Source organism: Salvia miltiorrhiza, chromosome 2, assembly GCF_028751815.1.
Source record: "Salvia miltiorrhiza cultivar Shanhuang (shh) chromosome 2, IMPLAD_Smil_shh, whole genome shotgun sequence".
Taxonomy (NCBI): domain Eukaryota; kingdom Viridiplantae; phylum Streptophyta; class Magnoliopsida; order Lamiales; family Lamiaceae; genus Salvia; species Salvia miltiorrhiza.
In genome coordinates this window covers 75692508-75711064 of record NC_080388.1, presented here as the reverse complement: position 1 = coordinate 75711064, position 18557 = coordinate 75692508, and the positions used below count along the sequence as shown (strand labels likewise).

At 38.5% G+C, this 18557-nt stretch overlaps 5 protein-coding genes and 1 pseudogene across 14 annotated transcripts; 4 read left to right on the top strand and 2 right to left on the bottom strand.

Moving 5' to 3' along the window:
- Positions 1–1419: 1419 nt before the first annotated feature.
- On the top strand, positions 1420–2114 carry LOC131009562 (cytochrome b561 and DOMON domain-containing protein At5g47530-like). Its single transcript, XM_057936975.1, has one exon. It carries the CDS (start codon positions 1420–1422, stop codon positions 1981–1983), a length of 564 nt encoding a protein of 187 aa, XP_057792958.1. The 3' UTR covers positions 1984–2114.
- Positions 2115–2156: 42 nt separating this feature from the next.
- On the bottom strand, positions 2157–4576 carry LOC131009561 (GCN5-related N-acetyltransferase 9). 9 transcript variants are annotated; one of them, XM_057936967.1, is made up of 7 exons: positions 4170–4287; positions 3490–3678; positions 3327–3398; positions 2950–3037; positions 2716–2848; positions 2592–2630; positions 2157–2367 (listed from the first exon to the last, which is right to left on the bottom strand). In XM_057936967.1, exons 2-7 carry the CDS (start codon positions 3662–3664, stop codon positions 2287–2289), a joined length of 588 nt encoding a protein of 195 aa, XP_057792950.1. In that variant the 5' UTR covers positions 3665–3678; positions 4170–4287; the 3' UTR covers positions 2157–2286. The 9 variants fall into 9 exon arrangements, with proteins under 9 accessions (XP_057792950.1, XP_057792955.1, XP_057792951.1 ...); XM_057936972.1 differs by having other exon boundaries at positions 3327–3393; positions 4170–4207; XM_057936968.1 differs by having other exon boundaries at positions 3490–3683; positions 4170–4203.
- A 26-nt stretch (positions 4577–4602) lies between these two features.
- Positions 4603–6155, top strand: LOC131009560 (thymidine kinase a). Its single transcript, XM_057936965.1, is given in 5 exon segments — positions 4603–4923; positions 4925–4965; positions 5088–5232; positions 5501–5622; positions 5717–6155. Coding segments are annotated over 5 exon segments (741 nt in total). The 5' UTR covers positions 4603–4755; the 3' UTR covers positions 5982–6155.
- Positions 6156–6872: 717 nt separating this feature from the next.
- LOC131009559 (uncharacterized) lies at positions 6873–8290 on the top strand (annotated as a pseudogene).
- Positions 8291–9056: 766 nt separating this feature from the next.
- Positions 9057–16597, top strand: LOC131009558 (golgin candidate 1-like). Its single transcript, XM_057936964.1, is given in 22 exon segments — positions 9057–9600; positions 9957–10034; positions 10554–10603; positions 10703–11323; positions 11435–11497; positions 12087–12164; positions 12273–12290; positions 12292–12477; positions 12755–12811; positions 12888–12962; positions 13124–13195; positions 13448–13510; positions 13645–13743; positions 14317–14394; positions 14522–14590; positions 14907–14954; positions 15032–15127; positions 15233–15309; positions 15422–15467; positions 15541–15645; positions 15990–16034; positions 16164–16597. Coding segments are annotated over 22 exon segments (2124 nt in total). The 5' UTR covers positions 9057–9572; the 3' UTR covers positions 16236–16597.
- Positions 16598–17283: 686 nt separating this feature from the next.
- Positions 17284–18545, bottom strand: LOC131009557 (probable serine/threonine-protein kinase WNK11). 2 transcript variants are annotated; one of them, XM_057936962.1, is made up of 2 exons: positions 18389–18545; positions 17284–18219 (listed from the first exon to the last, which is right to left on the bottom strand). In XM_057936962.1, exon 2 carries the CDS (start codon positions 18210–18212, stop codon positions 17313–17315), a length of 900 nt encoding a protein of 299 aa, XP_057792945.1. In that variant the 5' UTR covers positions 18213–18219; positions 18389–18545; the 3' UTR covers positions 17284–17312. The 2 variants fall into 2 exon arrangements, with proteins under 2 accessions (XP_057792945.1, XP_057792946.1); XM_057936963.1 differs by having other exon boundaries at positions 18384–18498.
- Between the last annotated feature and the right edge of the window lie 12 nt (positions 18546–18557).

Genomic DNA, 18557 nt, shown 5'->3' with positions numbered 1-18557 from the left:
CTGTGAAGAGAGGGAGAGAGAGAGAGAGAGAGAGACAAGGGAAGGAGGGAGGAAAGTCCAAAGAAGTTCCAACTTTGCATGAATTCAAAGACTCTCTCTTACAAAGTATTTTTGGGGCTCACTCTCATTGGTCCACCTCTCAACCACCCCCCCTCTTCCTTTGAAACTTTTGCTTTGTCTCTTTGATGGAAATAGAAGAAAATTAGAAAAATCTAATTTTTTTTATGACTCGGCCAATTATGGCCGTGTCCTACTTTCAAATTTAATAATTTGATATATTTTAAGCCATACCAAATTATAAAATTTGATAGTCTTCATCTACACGAATAAATGGCTACGTGATCCGTACCTTTTGTATAAATTCTCCATTTTGTGAGAAGTGATTAGAAAAAAGTAGAGTACAAAAAATTGTCAATTATATTTTTATGATATCTTTGAAAATAATAAAAAAATAGAAGAAATCTTTCTTACGTATATCTCATATCTGTATCGTACAAAGAAGCCGGAACTTAAAGGGAAAAAAAATACTTGTTTCATACTCAAAATAATTCTCTAGTAGTATTTCACAGCTCAAATGTCTGCTGCATGTATTTCAAATCTAACTCGTTTGTCAAATTATTATCACTAATTATCAATATTTGGTCACGATGTGATGTTTTCCCCCCACTTATTGAGAAAACTAAGATCTTAATTTATATTTATTAAAAAGAAAATATTACTTTTACATAAAATACACAATGTTTAACAATAATTCATCAGAATTACGTAATTTGACTGGCGAGATTGAGACGTAAAAGAAAAATGATAAAATTTAGATTGTTGGGCTGTTTGCAGTACGTGTTAAAAGATTGAATGTGAAAGTAACCGTGTAAATACCCAAAGCCCAGCCCAAGTTGACTTCCTTGTTAGTGGGCCCAGCCACTTTGACGTATTGAGTCGAAAGTATGTCACACTTTCTATTTCAAACAATATTAATATATAGAATAAATCTAAGGATTAATCATGTTTTGCATCCTAATTTTTTTTTTCCATTAAAAAATCTCCAAATTTCAGCATTTTTTGAAAAATATTCTAATATACAAAATCTGTCTATAAAATGATGAGTCATCTCGTCAAATTCTTAAGTTCAACCGATTTGATGATCCGTTGCCTATAAAAGAAACACTGAAAGTTGATGACACATGATTAAACGTAAATTTAATGATTCTATCCACACAAATTATCAATGGTTTAAAGAAAGACATCATGATTCATGACTTGTGTAGCAACAACTGCAAACCTAATTCAAAGCTGATATGTGATCATCACATTCCACACTAAAAACCTGCTCTCTTCCTAAAACCCTAAATCCCTTGCATATAAATCCAGTCACAAGCAACCTCACATCCCATCTCTCATGCAAATATGCAATAAACACCCATGGCCTCACTTCTTCTCCTCCTCAACATTCTTGCTACTGTTTCTCTCACCTCATCATCATCTCTCTCATGCCACAACCACACATTCTCATCCAACAGGGTGTTCACCTCCTGCACCCACCTCCCCTCTCTAGAGGCCCACCTGCACTGGAACTACACCCCATCTCTCTCTCAAGTCTCCATAGCCTACAGGGCTAAGCAAGTCCCCAAGGGATGGATCGCGTGGGCCATCAACCCGACCAGCACTGGCATGGTCGGCTCGCAAGCCTTGGTGGCCTTCCGAAGCTCCAACGGCAGCATGAGGGTTTACACCACAGCCATAGCCAGCTACAACCCCTCAATGCTGCCGGCACAGATCAGCCTGCCCGTGTCAAACATATCAGCGGAATATATAGGCAATGAGATGATTATATACGCTGCAGTCGGCCCCCTGCAAAATGGAAGCATTGTTCATCACGTTTGGCAGGCTGGAGCCTCCGTTTCCAGCAACATACCTCAGATTCATTCCACATCGCCGTCCCATCTCCAGTCTATGGGAACCATCGACTTCCTTTCAGCCGCCTGAAAAATGAAAAAACGAAGACAGAGAGAGAGAGAGAGAGAGAGAGAGAGAGAGAGAGATCACCTTACCCTGTATCAATCAAGCATTTGCCATACAAAATCCTCTATTATAAACAATTGAATGAGTTATCACTTCTCAAATGCTTCATTTTTCTTTTGAGCACAACATGAAACCAATACATAAACTATAGAGTTGCATAAAAATAAGGGAAATTGTATTTAGTAGCAATTTAGTCTAAGAATCCAAACTATATTGAATATATAAAAAGCATTGTATCTTGCCACAAGAATGATATATATTGAAGGGTTAAAAATGAGTTGCAGCATTGGCTAATAACTGATGTAGTTCCTCCGTCTTAGATTCCGTTACTGGCAATTCCAGCGTAACCTGTGAAGCACAGCAAATATACATGAGACTCTACTTAGCCATCCGCATGACAGAGACGAGACTCTAGAACATAGACGAAGCACAGAAACTTGGGAGAAAGCTCTATTCAGGACTTAGTTTAAGAATTATTAACTATAGTTTAGCCCAACAAAGCTGTGTTTCTGGAATCAATAATACTACATATTGAAAGTACTTATTACTGCAAAAAGATGGCATGCTTTTACCTCTTTGAAGATCTCACTGCAAGAAGCCTCCATGAAACCCTGTAGAAAAAGTGTGAAGTGCTTAGCCGCACGTCTTTGCGTGAAACACATATATGGGCGTGAGTGTGCATGTATGGTTACCCACCAGCTTTTTGAATAGGTTCAATGAAGCTTCATTTGCTAAACCTATCTTTGCACGAAAGTTGTGGATGCCAAAATTCTTGACTGCAAATGCTATCATCAGCAAGATTGACTCTTTTGCTAGCCCTTTGCCGCGACTGTGAAAGAAGAATCCAATGATGAAAATTTTGTGTTAAATCATGGATAGCCCAAAACTAGCCAAAACTTGAAATTTTCAAAATATTGTAATAGTTACTACCTTTTTTGTTCTGCGATCATAATTTCTACCTCTGCTATCTGAGGATCATCCAGATCGTTCATAAATATATTCACATCACCAACCATAGCTGAAAAGAATCACTATATAAAGTTAGGACGTGATTCTATGCACTACAGAAGAAACAAGCACCCATTCACTTCCTATTTGTCAACCTTCATAATGTGAACCCCTAAATGTACAATATAATATCCTTACCACATCTCAACTTCTCACTAGAAAATGAAATAAAAAGCACGACGATGAACTGTCTAAGCAGGAAGCACGGTACCCCAACTCATTTTATACCCTTCTCTCTCAAGTCTCAAGCATTAAAATGATTTTACTAAGTGAGTGATTATACAGAAAGTAAAATTGACCTTCGGTATGGGGTTCCCCATGGTTGAAGTCTCCAACCACTAATTCTTTGTCCAGCACTATGAAAGTCTGCTCTGCCAAACATAAAGCAAAACTATTAGAATGCATACATTCATGAATAAAGCTAACTAGCTGATCACTAAATAGGGAAGTTTTAATGCATACTAAGGGGGTCTTGAACCCACGAAAGCTGCATCTCGTATTCCTGATCGAGCGTGAGGGGCTCGGACGCGGTGGCTTGGAGGATGGCAGGGTCTTGCATCCAAACATGGTACCTGGGCACATGCTCCTTCATGTATGGCACCAGAATCACTCTTTCTCCTACTATACTCACCCCCATTCTTCTTGTATATCCTGCACTAAAGAATAAACATTGAATTTCAGCATTGATCGACACAATTCCATTAAACTTCCAGACAAGAACGTATAATTCGATTAGAATGATTTTTTTTTTTTTTGAAATCAAGAAAGAGCTCCAAACTAGAGGTATATTTTGAGTGAGACAAAAGATCGAACGCCTCATGTGCAAAAACAAGTGGGTCACAGGCTCACAGCTGCCTACCTCAACCCAGAAAAAAGGTTGGAACTTTTCTTATCTGCCCCACTAATGCTGTGCTAAAGTTAAATATATTAACAAGATAAATTAAAGTAGTGAGCACTACTAAAAAGAATGTCTTTTTCAACTCAAAAAATAAAAATAATAGGAAGACTGATTACAATTAGATAAAAGAAACTGTGTTTGCATATCGTAGACGCAGAGACAAGACAAAGTCATTCGGTAACTTTAGTTTAATTTATTCAGATTTATATTTGAGCTTTGAAATAAACAAAACGGTAAATCTCACCCTTTATTTGGCTGTTTCTAAATAGTTAGGTGAAAATCTGAATGAGTCTGTTTTGAAGATTTATTTATATCCAAATTGAAGAGTCAAATTCTTGTTCCGCCCAATTAAAAATAAGGATGAAATAAAAAGTGATTAAGGGTGATCTGTATTATTAATTAATGTTGATTATGAGACTACTTTTATCGACCCAATGCGACAGTATATTTTTAACACAAATTTACATTGTTTTTCACATATTGTAAAACTAACTAGTCAAACTAAAAAAAATAAAAATTTATTCTCAAAAAAATTTAAAATTAAAAAAAAAATTGAAAGGGAATATCGTGTATATCGACTCTATTTTTTTTTTTAATTTGCTTTGGTATATAGAACAATTAGTTAAAATTTTCAAAATTCAAATCTTGATGAGTACGCTTGATGATGAGGAAGGCGCGGGGGATTTATGGCGGTTCGGAACAGTACGCTGCACGCTTCAATCTCGATTCAAATTTCCCTCTCAAATTTTCAATTTTCGATTCAAATTACTACCTTTTTTGGTTACAAAAAAATTCAACCTTGATCGTCTACTATAAAATGCGAGTCGAAAATGCAGAATAATCCACCATCGACAACCACCACCAACCATTCTTCCACTTTTCTACTTCACTCCCCAATCCCAATTCCAATCCCAATCATGCCTCATCTCCCCGGCCCCTATCGCCGCCCCGGCGAAGTGCACGTCATCGTCGGACCCATGTTCGCCGGCAAATCCACCTGCCCTCCTCCGCCGCGTCACCGCCGAATCTGATTCCGGCAGGTATTGTATTGACTACTCTTCTGAATTATGTTTTTCCGAATTAGGGAACACAGTTTAATTGCGATCCGATCTGGTTTTACTCGAATTCACTTGCAACTTTTGTTGGTGGATCGGTTTTGTAGGGCTGTGGCGATGATCAAGTCGAGTAAGGATACTCGATACGCGGTGGATGCAGTCGTGACGCACGATGGTACCAAGTTCCCTTGTTGGCCGCTGCCAGATCTACTGTCGTTTAAGCGCGAAATTGGCGCTGAAGCATATCAAAAAGTAATTCATATTCATAATTATCGTATTTTGATACTTAGGGCTGTGAATAATGAATACCCTTTTTGTTTGAATTCTTATCATGATTGCCTGATCATAACAATCATGCATGATTTCATTTTATTGTTTGCTCTGTTGCCAAATTTAGGGTTTGTTGAGTTTGTTTTAGTCAAGCATAATGTCAGAGAATTCTGTAACTGTTTTGCAGTATGCATCTTGATTTTGATGCTTGTTTTTACAATAATCCTCTAATGAGTGTGAATGTGAGCAGTTGGATGTGATTGGCATTGATGAAGCTCAATTTTTTGGTGACCTCTATGATTTCTGCTGTGAGGCAGCTGATCTTGATGGGAAAACTGTAGTAGTTGCTGGCCTTGATGGTGATTACTTGAGGTAGTTCATGAAATGTGAAATCTAAAGCAGTTTTGTGATAAGATGATTCTTGATCTAAATTCAAATGCCATATATTATGCTTTGTGCCCAACAGGAGGAGTTTTGGGTCAGTGCTAGATATCATTCCACTTGCTGATACTGTCACGAAGCTCACTGCACGATGCGAGCTCTGTGGCAAACGCGCTTTCTTCACTCTGAGGAAGACGGGCGAGCTGCAAACTGAGCTCATTGGTGGTGCTGATGTCTACATGCCCGTCTGTCGCCTGCACTATGGCAATGAGCAACGCGGCGTTTCCATGGAAGCTGCTGTGGTTAAGGATAAAGAAGACTTGATTGTTGAAACAACTGCAGCTGTGTAGAGAAGGTGTTGGCTTGTGTTGTTTAAGATCTATCCCTTTATGATATTTTTATTCATGTACAATTTTAGTAGCTTAAATTCGTAAGATTAGAAATGTAAAAATGATATTCATATGATCGTTTACTTTTTTTTACTAGGCCTCAATGAGAAACTTGTGATCCCATTTGTGTTGGAAGATTCGATGTATGACTATATCTTGCTCGATGTTATGATTTTTCACACAATCACATGAATCTAGCCTATGCATTGATGTAATCTTCCATTTTTTGTTGTGTAACTTAATAGTGCATTGAATACTCCACCCACCCTCTATGCACAATAGACTAGCAAGAAATGAATGAATGAATTTATACTTGTGGAATGGTGCAACTTATAATAAATAATTCATTAATGATTTTGTTAGATTGTCACTGATTATGGTGGATAGTATGGAAAACGGAGACAGTTAGTCGTTTGACATTGTTACCAAGTAGCAGCAACACCATAGTGAATGCTCTAACGAGTCAATGAATTTATTACAACATATATGTGAAATGGAATGGAAGAAGTATCAATATACAATAAATAGAACTCTATTCGTTCACAAAATAATGTTTTAAAAGAGGACGACACGAGTTTTAATAAAAATGATTAATGTATTGTGAGTGCAGAAATGACTTCACTTCAAAATTGATAATGATAATTAATTGAATTATAATTGGAGAAAAGAACCCGTCATGTAATAAAAAAAATTTAAAAATAAAAAGAAAAATCAACATCTCAAAGTGACAAAAATATATTATACATTAATAATTGAAGTACTATAGTAGATAAGATAGATACATAGTACTGTACAAAATGGACGGCAAAGGTATCAAATTTAATTTGATTCAAAACCCGGAAAATATTACTATAAATACATATTTAGGCAGCTTCGATCTTAAAGGCAAGGAAAGATGGAGCAGATATCGCACAAGCAGCTGGCGGTCAACGGCATCAGCATGCACGTGGCGGAGGCGGGGGAGGGGCCGGCGGCGGTGCTCTTCCTCCACGGCTTTCCGGAGCTCTGGTACTCGTGGCGCCACCAGATGCTGGACGTCGCCGCCAAGGGGTACCGCGCCATCGCCCCCGATCTCCGCGGCTACGGCGACACCGATGCTCCGCCGCCGTCGACCAAGCTACTCCGTGCTCCACATCATCGGAGACTTGGTGGCGCTGCTCGACGCGCTCGGCCTCCAGCAGGTGTTCCTGGTCGGCCACGACTGGGGCGCCATAATCGCCTGGTGGTTCTGCTTGCTCCGTCCAGATCGAATCAAAGCTCTCGTCAATACCAGCGTCATTTTTCAGCCTAGGAACCCTAACGTCAAAACTATCCAGGGCTATAGAGACGCGTTTGGTGATGCATTCTACATGTGCAGGTTTCAGGTATCCCAAATTAGGTTTCAATTGCAAAACCTTAACTCGTAATTTAGGTGGCTAATTAAGTCTTAACCAAGCTTCATATCATGCGCCTAATTTCAATTTGCAGTGTTAGTAACGTGTTGAAGATTAAATTTGTTGAAATTGAATTGGATGCGTTTGTGATTTTGTAGGAAGTGGGAAAAGTTGAAGCGGCATTCGCATCGGTAGACACCAAAACTCTGATCGCGACATTTATGGCGACGAGAGATCCGAATCCTCCATGCATCCCGGTGGAGCTAGGGCTGGACGTTATGTTCAAGGGCCCCGCCGTAGAATTGCCGCCGTGGCTAACGCCGGAAGATATCAGCTACTATGCTGCTAAATTCGACAAAACCGGCTTCACCGGAGGGTTGAACTACTACCGCGCCATGGATTTGTACGCCTCCAACGTCTCTCTCTTTAGTCTTTGATGATCCAAATAATGAGTGTTGGTTTTTGCAGGAGCTGGGAGCTGACGGCGCCGTGGACCGGAGCTCAGATCAAAGTGCCGGTGAAATTTGTGATTGGTGATTTGGACTTGACCTACATCTTTCCTGGTGTGAAGGAGTTCATCAATGGCGGATTCAAGAAATATGTTCCACTATTGGAAGAGGTTGTTGTGATGGAAGGAGTTGGCCACTTTCTCAACCAGGAGAAGCCCCATGAACTCAGTCAACACATACTCAATTTTATCAACAAATTTTAGTCTCAATTACACACTTTTTCTTCCATCTTTCAAAGATCCAATTATATGAAATGAATAATCAGTTTGATTTCATGGTTATATCAGAAACAGAGTTTGGGTTGAATGGAAAATATATTACTACAACATTGTTTTGTATAACTATTGAGACACGCATTTAATGGGATGTGAGTTCATGCTTTGTCCAATTTTGCCTCGACCCTTATTTATTGCTCCATATTGTTGTCATAATCGTTTTTATTTATACCACTTAATAAAGTAAAATCAATTCTTAATTAACTACTAACACAAATAACACTCATGTTCGTTGATTAATGGATTAATTAATCATGTTTTATATTCTCAATTTCAAACGTTTTTCAAAAATTAACTTGAACTCATATTTTTCACTCAAAAACCTTCAATTTTTAGTGTTTTCTAAAAAAATGTCCCCTTATACAAAATTTAATGATGAAATGACAAATCATTTTGTCGTTTTAGATGGAAATTTGTTTTCCTATCTCACTCAATAAAATGACGTTCTACTTAAGAATTTGACGAGACAATTTATCATTTTGTCGCCAAATTTTGCACAACAAATACCTTTTGAAGAAAAACTTCAAAAAATTGAGAGTTTTTCAATGAAAAACAAAGGATTAGGGCATAAAACATGATTAAAACCTTGATTAATTATTAAGACAATTTAATTTCAAAAAAAAATTATTAAGACAATTGACTAGAACTTAGGAGGTGACAAGCAACCTAACAATTTGTTGGAGAAACTATTTATATATCATAAATTCAAGAATAGAGTATAATTACACACATCATAAACGTGATTATATGCGTTTATGTAGTGATTAGTAAGATCTACGTGAATATATTTTTGTTTATTAGAACCAATTAATAACAAAATAGTACTAGTCGTTTATGGTGCGACTAATCCATTAGACCGAATCAAATTGAAATATTAGTGAAGATCAAATTGAAAAATTGGTTGGATCTTTGGTTCAATATCGACTATTTAGATCGGCTAACTGAAAACCGAACTTTATTTTTCCTACTACTCGAAATCTTTTTTTTTTTTTGGGCTGTGTGTGTATGTGTTGGCTGCAGGTGTTCTTCCTAAACACACCTTTGAATTGCATCTGGGAATAAAATCAAATTAAAATACAGCTTCTCCCTCTCTATCTCGCAACAAAAAGGGCGAAATACAATGCAGATGAGAAATCCGAAATCTACTGCGCTCATCGTTCTCATCTAGTCGGCGAATCCATCGCAATTCGACGCCCGTGCCTCGATTTCGATTTCGACGAATCCAGAATCACTCGCGCCGTCGCGCCGCAGAGATCCGACCTCTGTATTATTTTATTGATCTCCGAAAATTTGATTGCGAAATCACCATGAGAACTATCCCGTTCCCTTTGAATTAGCTCCGTTTGATGATTCGGACAGTGTAGGGCGCGTGTTTGCTGAGTAATCGGTCGTTCGATGGCTTCGTGGCTGAAGGCGGCTGAAGGTACGCTTTTGTTCTCTTAATCGATATTAATGTTTGACGCGCATCTATTTGTAGTGTTGATTTGCGTCGGTGCTGGAAGCGTAGTTTGATCTGGGATGTGCATTTCTCGTAAATCTGAGCTAAACCCCTATACTCTGTTGATATTTTCTAAACCTGAAGCGCCAAATATATATTGAATTGATCTACATCAATAATGTTTTGGAAGAAAAATTGTGCATTGAGCATATATATGGCATTGATGTGTTTGTCTCCGGCTTTAAGCTTTTATGATAAATATTGTAGGACTAGACTAGTTTTGCTAGACAGGAATCTGAAATTTCTGCACATTGTTATAACTTGTGCTTCTTACTTTCCAGATTTATTTGAAGTAGTGGACCGAAAGGCGAAGCTAGCAGTTGGGGAGAAGCCAGATGAACTTCCTGTTCCCACCAAAGGTATGTATCCGGTGATTTTCAGCCCCTGCCGTGTTGCATACGGTAAATTGATGGATATTGTGTGCAAATACACTTCGATAGTCCAGCTCCAAATTTGTTTACTCCAAAACTAGTTTTTTGAATGATGATTCAGACAATCTATCCGTTTCTGAGCCTTTCTTGCATCTATCAAGGCTAATTGACCCCTTTTTATGAGGGGGAATTCACTACTTACGACTTAGGCTAGTCAGTTTCTCAGTTGTTTGAAGTGTTCAGAAATTTAGTCAATTTCACACTTATGGTTATTTGGAATTTGGGATTGTATTGTATCATAGTGTTTGGGGTGGAATCAAGATCAAGGTTGCATGATTCAAAAGCAAAAAGACTATAGACATTGTTTCATTTTTCAGGCTTGTTTAGAGATTGGTGATTAGATCTCTTGTGATTGCAGCCTTGTTTTATGTTAGTTTTTGGTGGGATGGATGTTTTGTCCTTTCTTTTATTCTAAAAAAGTGTTATCCTTCTTTTTTTCTCGTAAAGGTTCTAATGGGCGAGGATCTCAAGCCAAGAGGGCTAGAGCAAGAGCAAAGGTATAACTTTTTGTGTCCATAGTTTGGTGTGCAACTATTACATATGCTAACAGACTAAGAATCTCGGAGTTTTGTAACAAAAGTTTCTTAAAACTGCAGAAGAAACTCTTATCCAATGAAGCTCCTTCTGCTGTTGATAATGAAAAAGAGCAAACTATACCTGAAACATCACAATCACCAGCACAACTTGATGGAAACATCCCCTCTGCATTAATTGAAAATAGTGAGACCAATCCAGGTGTTCCTACTAATAGAGTTGACAGTGATGAGCAATACAAAGCTGATAATGATGGTTCAATAACTGAGACTTCTGTGCTTGGAACAATATCTAATAATGAGGTCACACCAGGTGGTGGTCATGTCGATACAGAAAAATCTACTGATGTAGAAGCTACAGCTTCAAATATGAATGGTGAATCCAGGATGGAAGAATTTGGAGATAACCCAGTTGGAAATCCATCAAATGCCCCTATAGATGCTCATGTAGTGAATGGCGATCCTTCCTCTGATTTGAATCAAAATTTAATATCAGAAGATGCAGGTACTTTAAAGAATATTGAACTTTCTGGATCTCAAACTCTACATGAAGAAACACCAATTAAAGCTGATACCCAATCCAAGGACGTGGATTTGATAAATGAAACTGATGTCAAGAACAAGGAGCATCAAGAGCAAGAAACTGTTAAATCGGCAGTTAAAGTACAAGAACAACTAGAAGAGGTAAGCGGTGAAATTATAAATGACAAGGAACTGTTTTGGTCCTATTTCTTGATTACGATCTTTTAAATGGTAAGGACAGCTTTTGTATAGACTAATAGTTTAGTTCAACAGGCTCAAGGACTACTTAAAAGTGCAATGTCAACAGGGCAGTCAAAGGAAGCTAGGCTAGCCAGGGTAAGAAAAACAATGTTTTACATGGATAAGTTGGGGTATCTTTGTTATAAGCATTATCCACATTTTATTGACATTTCGATCTTATTTTTTAATTTCTTGTTTGCATTATCTAGTTTCTAGTATCTTCATCTGAAAGTTGAATCCTTGCATACTATAATGTATTTTAAGCTAATTCTTTTCCTTTGCTTAATTCCATGACTTTAAAAGTCTGGCAATCCATGATGAATATCACATTGGTAAATTTATTAGTTATAAAACAGCAGCCAGTACAGAATATTGTGATAAGTGCTTTGTTTAGGGCTTTTTGAAATGTACTGTTGATGAGGTGTATCATGAAACCAGAGTCGAGCCAAACTAAAGGTCCTCATGTTCGATCTCACCACCACCCATTTATAAAAACTTTCACATGCAAGTTTCCAGTAGAAGGGAGCATGTTGAATGTATTACTTAAATGTTAAAATGAAGCTTCTCTATACTACCTTAACTTTTTAGATGAGGTAGTCATTCATCATATTTTACTACAAAGATTTCAATTCTTCCAAAAATACTCTGGTCAATAACATGTTTGGTACATAATGGTGCTGTTTAGGTTTGTGCTGGACTTTCATCACGCCTGCAAGAGTACAAATCTGAGAATGCTCAGTTAGAAGAGCTTCTCACGGCAGAGGTGAACAATGAATTCCTACTTGAAATAGCAAAAAAGTTAACAATTCCTTTACAAGAATAGCCTTAAAAAGAACATAACATTCTATGTGGTTGTGCGTAAATGAAACAGAGGGAACTGACAAAATCATTACGAGGCTCATATACAGCAGCTCCAGAAAGATCTATCTTCATCTAAAGGAGAGGTGAACAGAGTGGAGGCAAATATGGTAGAGGCATTATCTGCAAAGAATGCTGAAATTGAGACACTTGTCAGTTCCGTTGATGCGCTGAAGAAGCAATCTGCTTTGGCTGAAGGAAATTTGGCATCACTTCAGGTTAATTCTACTCTTTTTTCCCTGCTTCCTCTCCTTTTGCTGGGATGTATTATCCATGTTAGGACTCATGGGATGCATAGATCAGATCCCTAAGTTGAGAAAATCCCATCCAGATGTCAATATATATTTCTGTTCTCATGACTTTTCTTGCTGGTTCTTCATGTATTCAATGGATTCATGAGCAATGCTGCTTTATCATGTGGATGATGTATAATTGTCGTGCATTAGTCTAGCGTCTAGTCTCTTTCTTATCTTACTTTCCTTTATTATGTGCCAGGCAAGTATGGAATCTATAATGAGAAATAGAGAATTAACAGAAACAAGGATGATGCAAGTAAGTTTCTCTTTTCCTCCCAAGTTTATGGAGCATGGTTGGTGGATCTTAGTTCAGTGGATTCGATTACTTTCAGGCCCTAAGAGAGGAACTGGCTGCTGCCGAGAGGAGAGCTGAGGAGGAACATTTTGCACATAATGCGACAAAGATGGTTTATTTCTAGTTCTCTCTTTGCTCTCTTCCTATTTGAGTGTGTCTTTTATCTGTGTTCTAGTACATGTGTGTCCATTAGTTGTTGTTTCTGTTGTAGTTCCTCAACATTACATCAAATATTCTAGAGCTGTTTACATGCTGAACCTCTTAACTTAATAGGCGGCTAGAGAAAGGGAAGGAGAATTAGAGCAGAGAGCGATTGAGGCATCTGCAGCATTAGTCAAAACTCAGGTAATGCAGCACATGATATTCCTCGTATTCATCACCTATGGCTATATAAATCTGTTGCCTCTATTTTTCCTTTCTTTTATTTATTTTCATTTATTTGATTTTTGGGTTAAGAGGAGGGGGTTCTGATATGTACTTGTTAGACTAATCTAGTATATTAACTCTAGCCAATATTCTACAGTATCTCTATTATGCAAATGTGCTGGAAAAACTAACAAGGAAAACCTTTTGCATATGTATCTATTTTTTCATCAGAGAGCAGCTGATGATAGGGCTTCTAAAGCAGCAGAACTTGAGCAGAAGGTAGCTCTTCTTGAGGTAATGTCGTTTCTTTTTCTTCATATGTATGGACATTTTGCTTCTATCCCATTCTGCCCTTTCTTTCAAGTGAAAGAGGGAATTGAATCAAATTCCTGAGTAAATATTTATATTACTTTTACATATGGTACTAGGTTGAATGTGCTTCCTTGAATCAAGAACTGCAAGATATGGAAGCTCGTGTTCGCCGTGGGCAGAAAAAAGCTCCTGAAGATGCAAATCAAGCAATTCAGGTTCAAAAAGCTCTATTTGGATCTTCTTATTGTATCATTTAGAATATTATTGAGATGTCATTTCTCAAGCCACAAATTGGTGGTTTCTAAAAATGGGATCATGGTTAAGTTAGTATTATACATAGGGCGTACCACCACCAACTCCATAGTAGTAAGAGAAACATGTTACTGAATATACAAGGTGTCAGGTGTAGGAGTTACTTTGCATTTGGGATAAGGAGATACCTGAAACTGACCCCCTCTTTTATCAGGTCTTAGACTTTGTAGAACAGGATTCAATGACTTCATTAATTTGATTCTGCTGATTGGGTAAACTTGGATGCTTTTGTATATGATAAGATCATAAGTTTTTACATCAAGTTTCAGATCTTTCCATCGATTTTTTTCCTGGTTCTAGGCAAGTTAGCAGAGATGTCTCTGTTGTAGCATGCCTTAAGCTTGTCTCTACGACAAACCAAAACCTGATTTAGCTTTAGTTCTTCAATCAGAAAAACATAATTCTTTGATTACTTTTTTTTTTGGGGTTCCCTTTTCCTTCTAACTTGTAACTGATTTCATATTCTCGACATGAAGGTGCAGGCATGGCAAGAGGAAGTGGAGCGTGCACGTCAAAGTCAGAGAGAGGCCGAGAGCAAACTTTCTTCGATGGAGGCAAGTTGATTTCTATTTGTATTTTTTGCTTATAGATAATTTCTACTAGTTATTAATGTAGAACTACAGAAGGTGTTAAGGTAGGACATATTGGCAGAAGTCATTGTTTATTCTATCAATGTTACAGGCTGAAGTGCAGAAGATGAGGGTTGAAATGGCTGCCATCAAGAGGGATGCTGAGCATTACTCACGTCAGGTAACCCTAATTTTTTTCCCCAAGCATATCATCTGGATTCTTCTGGAACTGCTAATCTATAGTGGGTTATGACTTCTGGAAGGTTCATATATTTTCCTTCTGCATAGCAATAAGTGAATGTACTTTTGAATTTGTTCCTGAAGATGATGCATGAAATGCATCATGCCAAAGCGATATGGTTTGCTTGTTGTGCATGGCCACACCTTCCTTTTCTTTTTCAACATTTATTAGCCTTGAAATGGTAGATATCTCCGATCTCATATCTTAAACTTGTCATTCAGTTTTGAAATTTGAAGTTGTGCATGTTTTTGAGCAGGAGCACATGGAACTGGAAAAACGTTACCGTGAGCTAACTGATCTATTGGTAAATTTTGTCATGTTATTGGCTACCTCTGGACCGTGACAATTTGCTTGATATCAAACTATTGCATTCGTTTCCAGTATTACAAGCAAACACAACTTGAAACTATGGCCAGTGAAAAAGCAGCAGCTGAGTTTCAGTTGGAAAAGGAAGTGAAGCGTCTTCAGGAAGCACAGGTCTGAACTTGGTTTAGGCTGCATTTGTTTTCCCCCGCTCCTGGACACCGTTCACTCTTTCCATATTCCTTATCTAATATTGAAATGTATTCACTCCTTAAACAGTTAGAAGCTGAAAGGAATAGAGTTTCTCGCCGTGCATCATCCTCATGGGAAGAGGATGCTGACATGAAAACACTCGAGTACGTGTGTCCTCATTAAATTACTTGTTGGCAATATTGTATAGTATTACTTAGAACCTAGATTTAAAATTCTTATTCCCTCCCTTAGTCTAATCTCGTATACTAAATTCAGACCTCTGCCCTTGCATCATCGCCAAATGGCTGGAGCAAGCTTACAGGTATGTGTTCTTTTGCCTCCTAAGTGTTCCCTTGCTCATCCAGATTATCATGTGATACTCTGAAACCGTGCAGTTGCAGTTACAGAGGGCAGCAAAACTATTAGACACTGGGGCTGCTAGGGCAACAAGATTCTTGTGGCGGTATCCGACAGCCCGCATCATCCTGCTGTTCTATCTGGTGAGAAGATTTAATCAAATCTTCAATTTATTGATCTTATCTCTAGTCAAATTAGTTGTATGTTTCATTCTCTTTCCACTGTCACATTAACGAAATGTACTGCCGTAATACTACTTTGGAATCCAACTTGAATTGCCTGATTTCAGTAACAAGGAAGACATAGAATGTGACGACATAGAATGTGACAACATAGGAAAAGAGAATGAAATGAGACGTTGAACTTTGAAACCATCTTCTTGTTTTTCGTCTTTTATGTGAATCATATGCATTAACTCAAGTTCATTTATCACAGTCCGGCAAAGCAAATATTCATTTCTAGTAATACTTTGTGATGATGTTGGCAGGTTTTTGTGCATCTCTTTTTGATGTACCTCTTACATCGCCTTCAGGTATGTACATCTGGTTACTTGCTCGATCATTACACCAAAAACACATTGATCAGCCTATATTGTAACTTTACACTAAACAATAAGCAGTGAGGTGTTGTTGTGTGCTCATAGTTTCGGTATGATGTGCAGGAACAAGCTGATAATAATACACCTAATGAAGTCGAAGAATCTATGAGATTATTTAACAGGACATCACGTTGAGCTGCCGCCTTGCTGGGATGTCGATGCCAAGAATTCACCGTCGTCTTTATTCTGACACTAAACGAGCTTTTGTCACTAACAGGAATTGCTCAACATGGAAGTTTCGACTTTGGGCTAATTCTCCACTAATAAGATGTATATGAATTTGTGTGATTTCCGATAGTTATGATGTATTCTTTGAACGCTTGACTATATATCCATCCTTATATATGAATTGGAAACTTAACCCATTGCATTTCTTGGGGGTTTTCCAATTTATATTGAAAAGCACATGTATATGTATATATATACATCCTCAAATGTATTAGTGAAAGGTAAAAACAATTATGTGTGGAGAAAAATGAAGAGATTTGGTTTCTTGCATTTGTGTTTGTGGAGAAATATTATAAGCATAAATCGCCAGTTAGCCCCACGTCATATGGTTCAAATGAGAACTCATTTGTTATTGTGAGAATACGTAAGTTATTTGATCGTGAATATCTTTAGTTAACGTATCACCTGAGTTGAATATGAGTGTCTATATTTTAAACGATCAGTGGTTATTTTTATGAATATCTTATATACCAATTTATTAATGATTGTGGATCCGTATAGGTAAATTTCAACTATATTTTACAGCAACTGGCTCTATAGAAAAAATGAAATTTGAATTTATAATCTCTACATGGGAAATGAAATGCCTAGGTAACTTTTCAAAAATGCTTGGACACCATTTGTTGAAATTATTTAATTAATTATCTATCATTGTATAAAAATTATACAAATATATATATAGGGTGTCGTTCAGTGAAAACTACAATTTTCGTGAGAACCATCTAAATTAGTGCATCTGCTATTAGATTTACTGCATTAACAAAGTCTTGCAGTTCTATTCTTACTTTAGCCAAAATAATTGGATTACTAACAAACGCTTCCACTTCACACACTCCATATGCACTTAAAATTAAAATATCAAGAATGAATAATTGATAATTTTAGTGAATAAAATTTGTGATTTCTAAATATGGTCTCCCCCCACTTTTTCCATCTCTTTAATGTGTGCTTTCCATTTTTGTATTAATTCATAAGGAATGCATATTATATATCATCATCATCACCAGCAACAACATCAGCAAGAAACGGATCCTCCAGCAATTGGGCGGCGGAGGGCCTCGCCCTCGGCCGCCCAACGCACCTCTCCACGAACGCCCTAAGTTCGTGGTCCTCGACGTCGTCCATGGCCCGGGGCATCACCCCGGCCGTGACCTTCCGGTATATCTTCCCGAGGCTATCGCACTCGCTATACGGTATCTCGCACGTCGCCATCTCCACCACGCACATCCCAAACGAGTATATATCCACGAGCTCCGTGTACTCCTCCTCGTACAGCTCCGGCGCCATGTACTCGGGCGTCCCGATCATGGAATGCGCGGCGTGGCTCTCCCCGACGGCGGCCGCCAGCCCGAGGTCCCCGATCTTGACCTTGCCGACGTTGCCGTTGATGAAGATGTTGCTGCAGTTGAGGTCGCGATGGATGATGCAGGGGCGATGCGTGTGGAGATAGTGCAGGCCGCGGAGTATCTGCACCCCCCATTTCTTGAGGGCCTTGAGAGAGACGTGGCGGTGCTTGCGGCGGTAGTCGCGGAGGTTGCCGGAGGCGCAGGCCTCGGTGATGAAGTTGAAGGTGTTGTGGTCGGGGTCGTTCCAGAAATGGTAGAGGAGGATGATGTTGTCGTGGTGGAGGGACTTGAGGAGGTCGATCTCGGAGCGGAGGCGGAGGATGACGGAGGGATCGGCGGAGAAGTTGCGGAGGCGGACTTGGTTCCACGCCACGTCGCGGCCCTCGCGCTGGTCGAATGCGCGGTAGACTTTCTTCACGGCGCCGCACCCGAGTAGCTCGTCGTACCTCCCGAATCGCCCCGACGGATCGACCTCCACGAACTCCTCTCTCTCTTCTTCGTCGCCGCCGCCGTGGCTCTTTGTTTTTGATGGACCCATCACTCCCCTATACGGAGATAGACAACGAAGCACAACTTAGTATTACTTAGTAAGACGCTTCATCTCCAATTAATAGATCAGAAGTTCTCATAAACCATTAGCTAATTCTTGCGAGATTTTGGGGATCAAGAATTATGAATAGAAATGCATAAATGGAAAATGGCTACGCACCTTACCTTTAATCTTGTGTAGTTTGATGAGTAATATTAATTGCTGAGGAAGAAATTTGCTTGGAAGCAAACCATCAACGAAGTGAGGCCACATATATGGATGTATATATATAGAGAGAGATAGAGATAGATAGAGAGAGATTCAACTATACTTTGATTATGATTGGTGCAACAC

Excerpts from the sequence above, each read along its gene's own strand:
- LOC131009557 (XM_057936962.1), bottom strand. The coding sequence starts at position 18,212 with ATGGGTCCATCAAAAACAAAGAGCCACGGCGGCGGCGACGAAGAAGAG.
- LOC131009562 (XM_057936975.1), top strand. The coding sequence starts at position 1,420 with ATGGCCTCACTTCTTCTCCTCCTCAACATTCTTGCTACTGTTTCTCTC.
- LOC131009561 (XM_057936966.1), bottom strand. The coding sequence starts at position 3,847 with ATGAGGCGTTCGATCTTTTGTCTCACTCAAAATATACCTCTAGTTTGG. Across the intron at positions 3,399-3,489 it reads GTGGGTTCAAGACCCCCTTA|AGCAGACTTTCATAGTGCTG; the intron begins GTATGCATTAAA and ends TATGTTTGGCAG. Across the intron at positions 2,368-2,591 it reads GCAGTGAGATCTTCAAAGAG|GTTACGCTGGAATTGCCAGT; the intron begins GTAAAAGCATGC and ends TGTGCTTCACAG.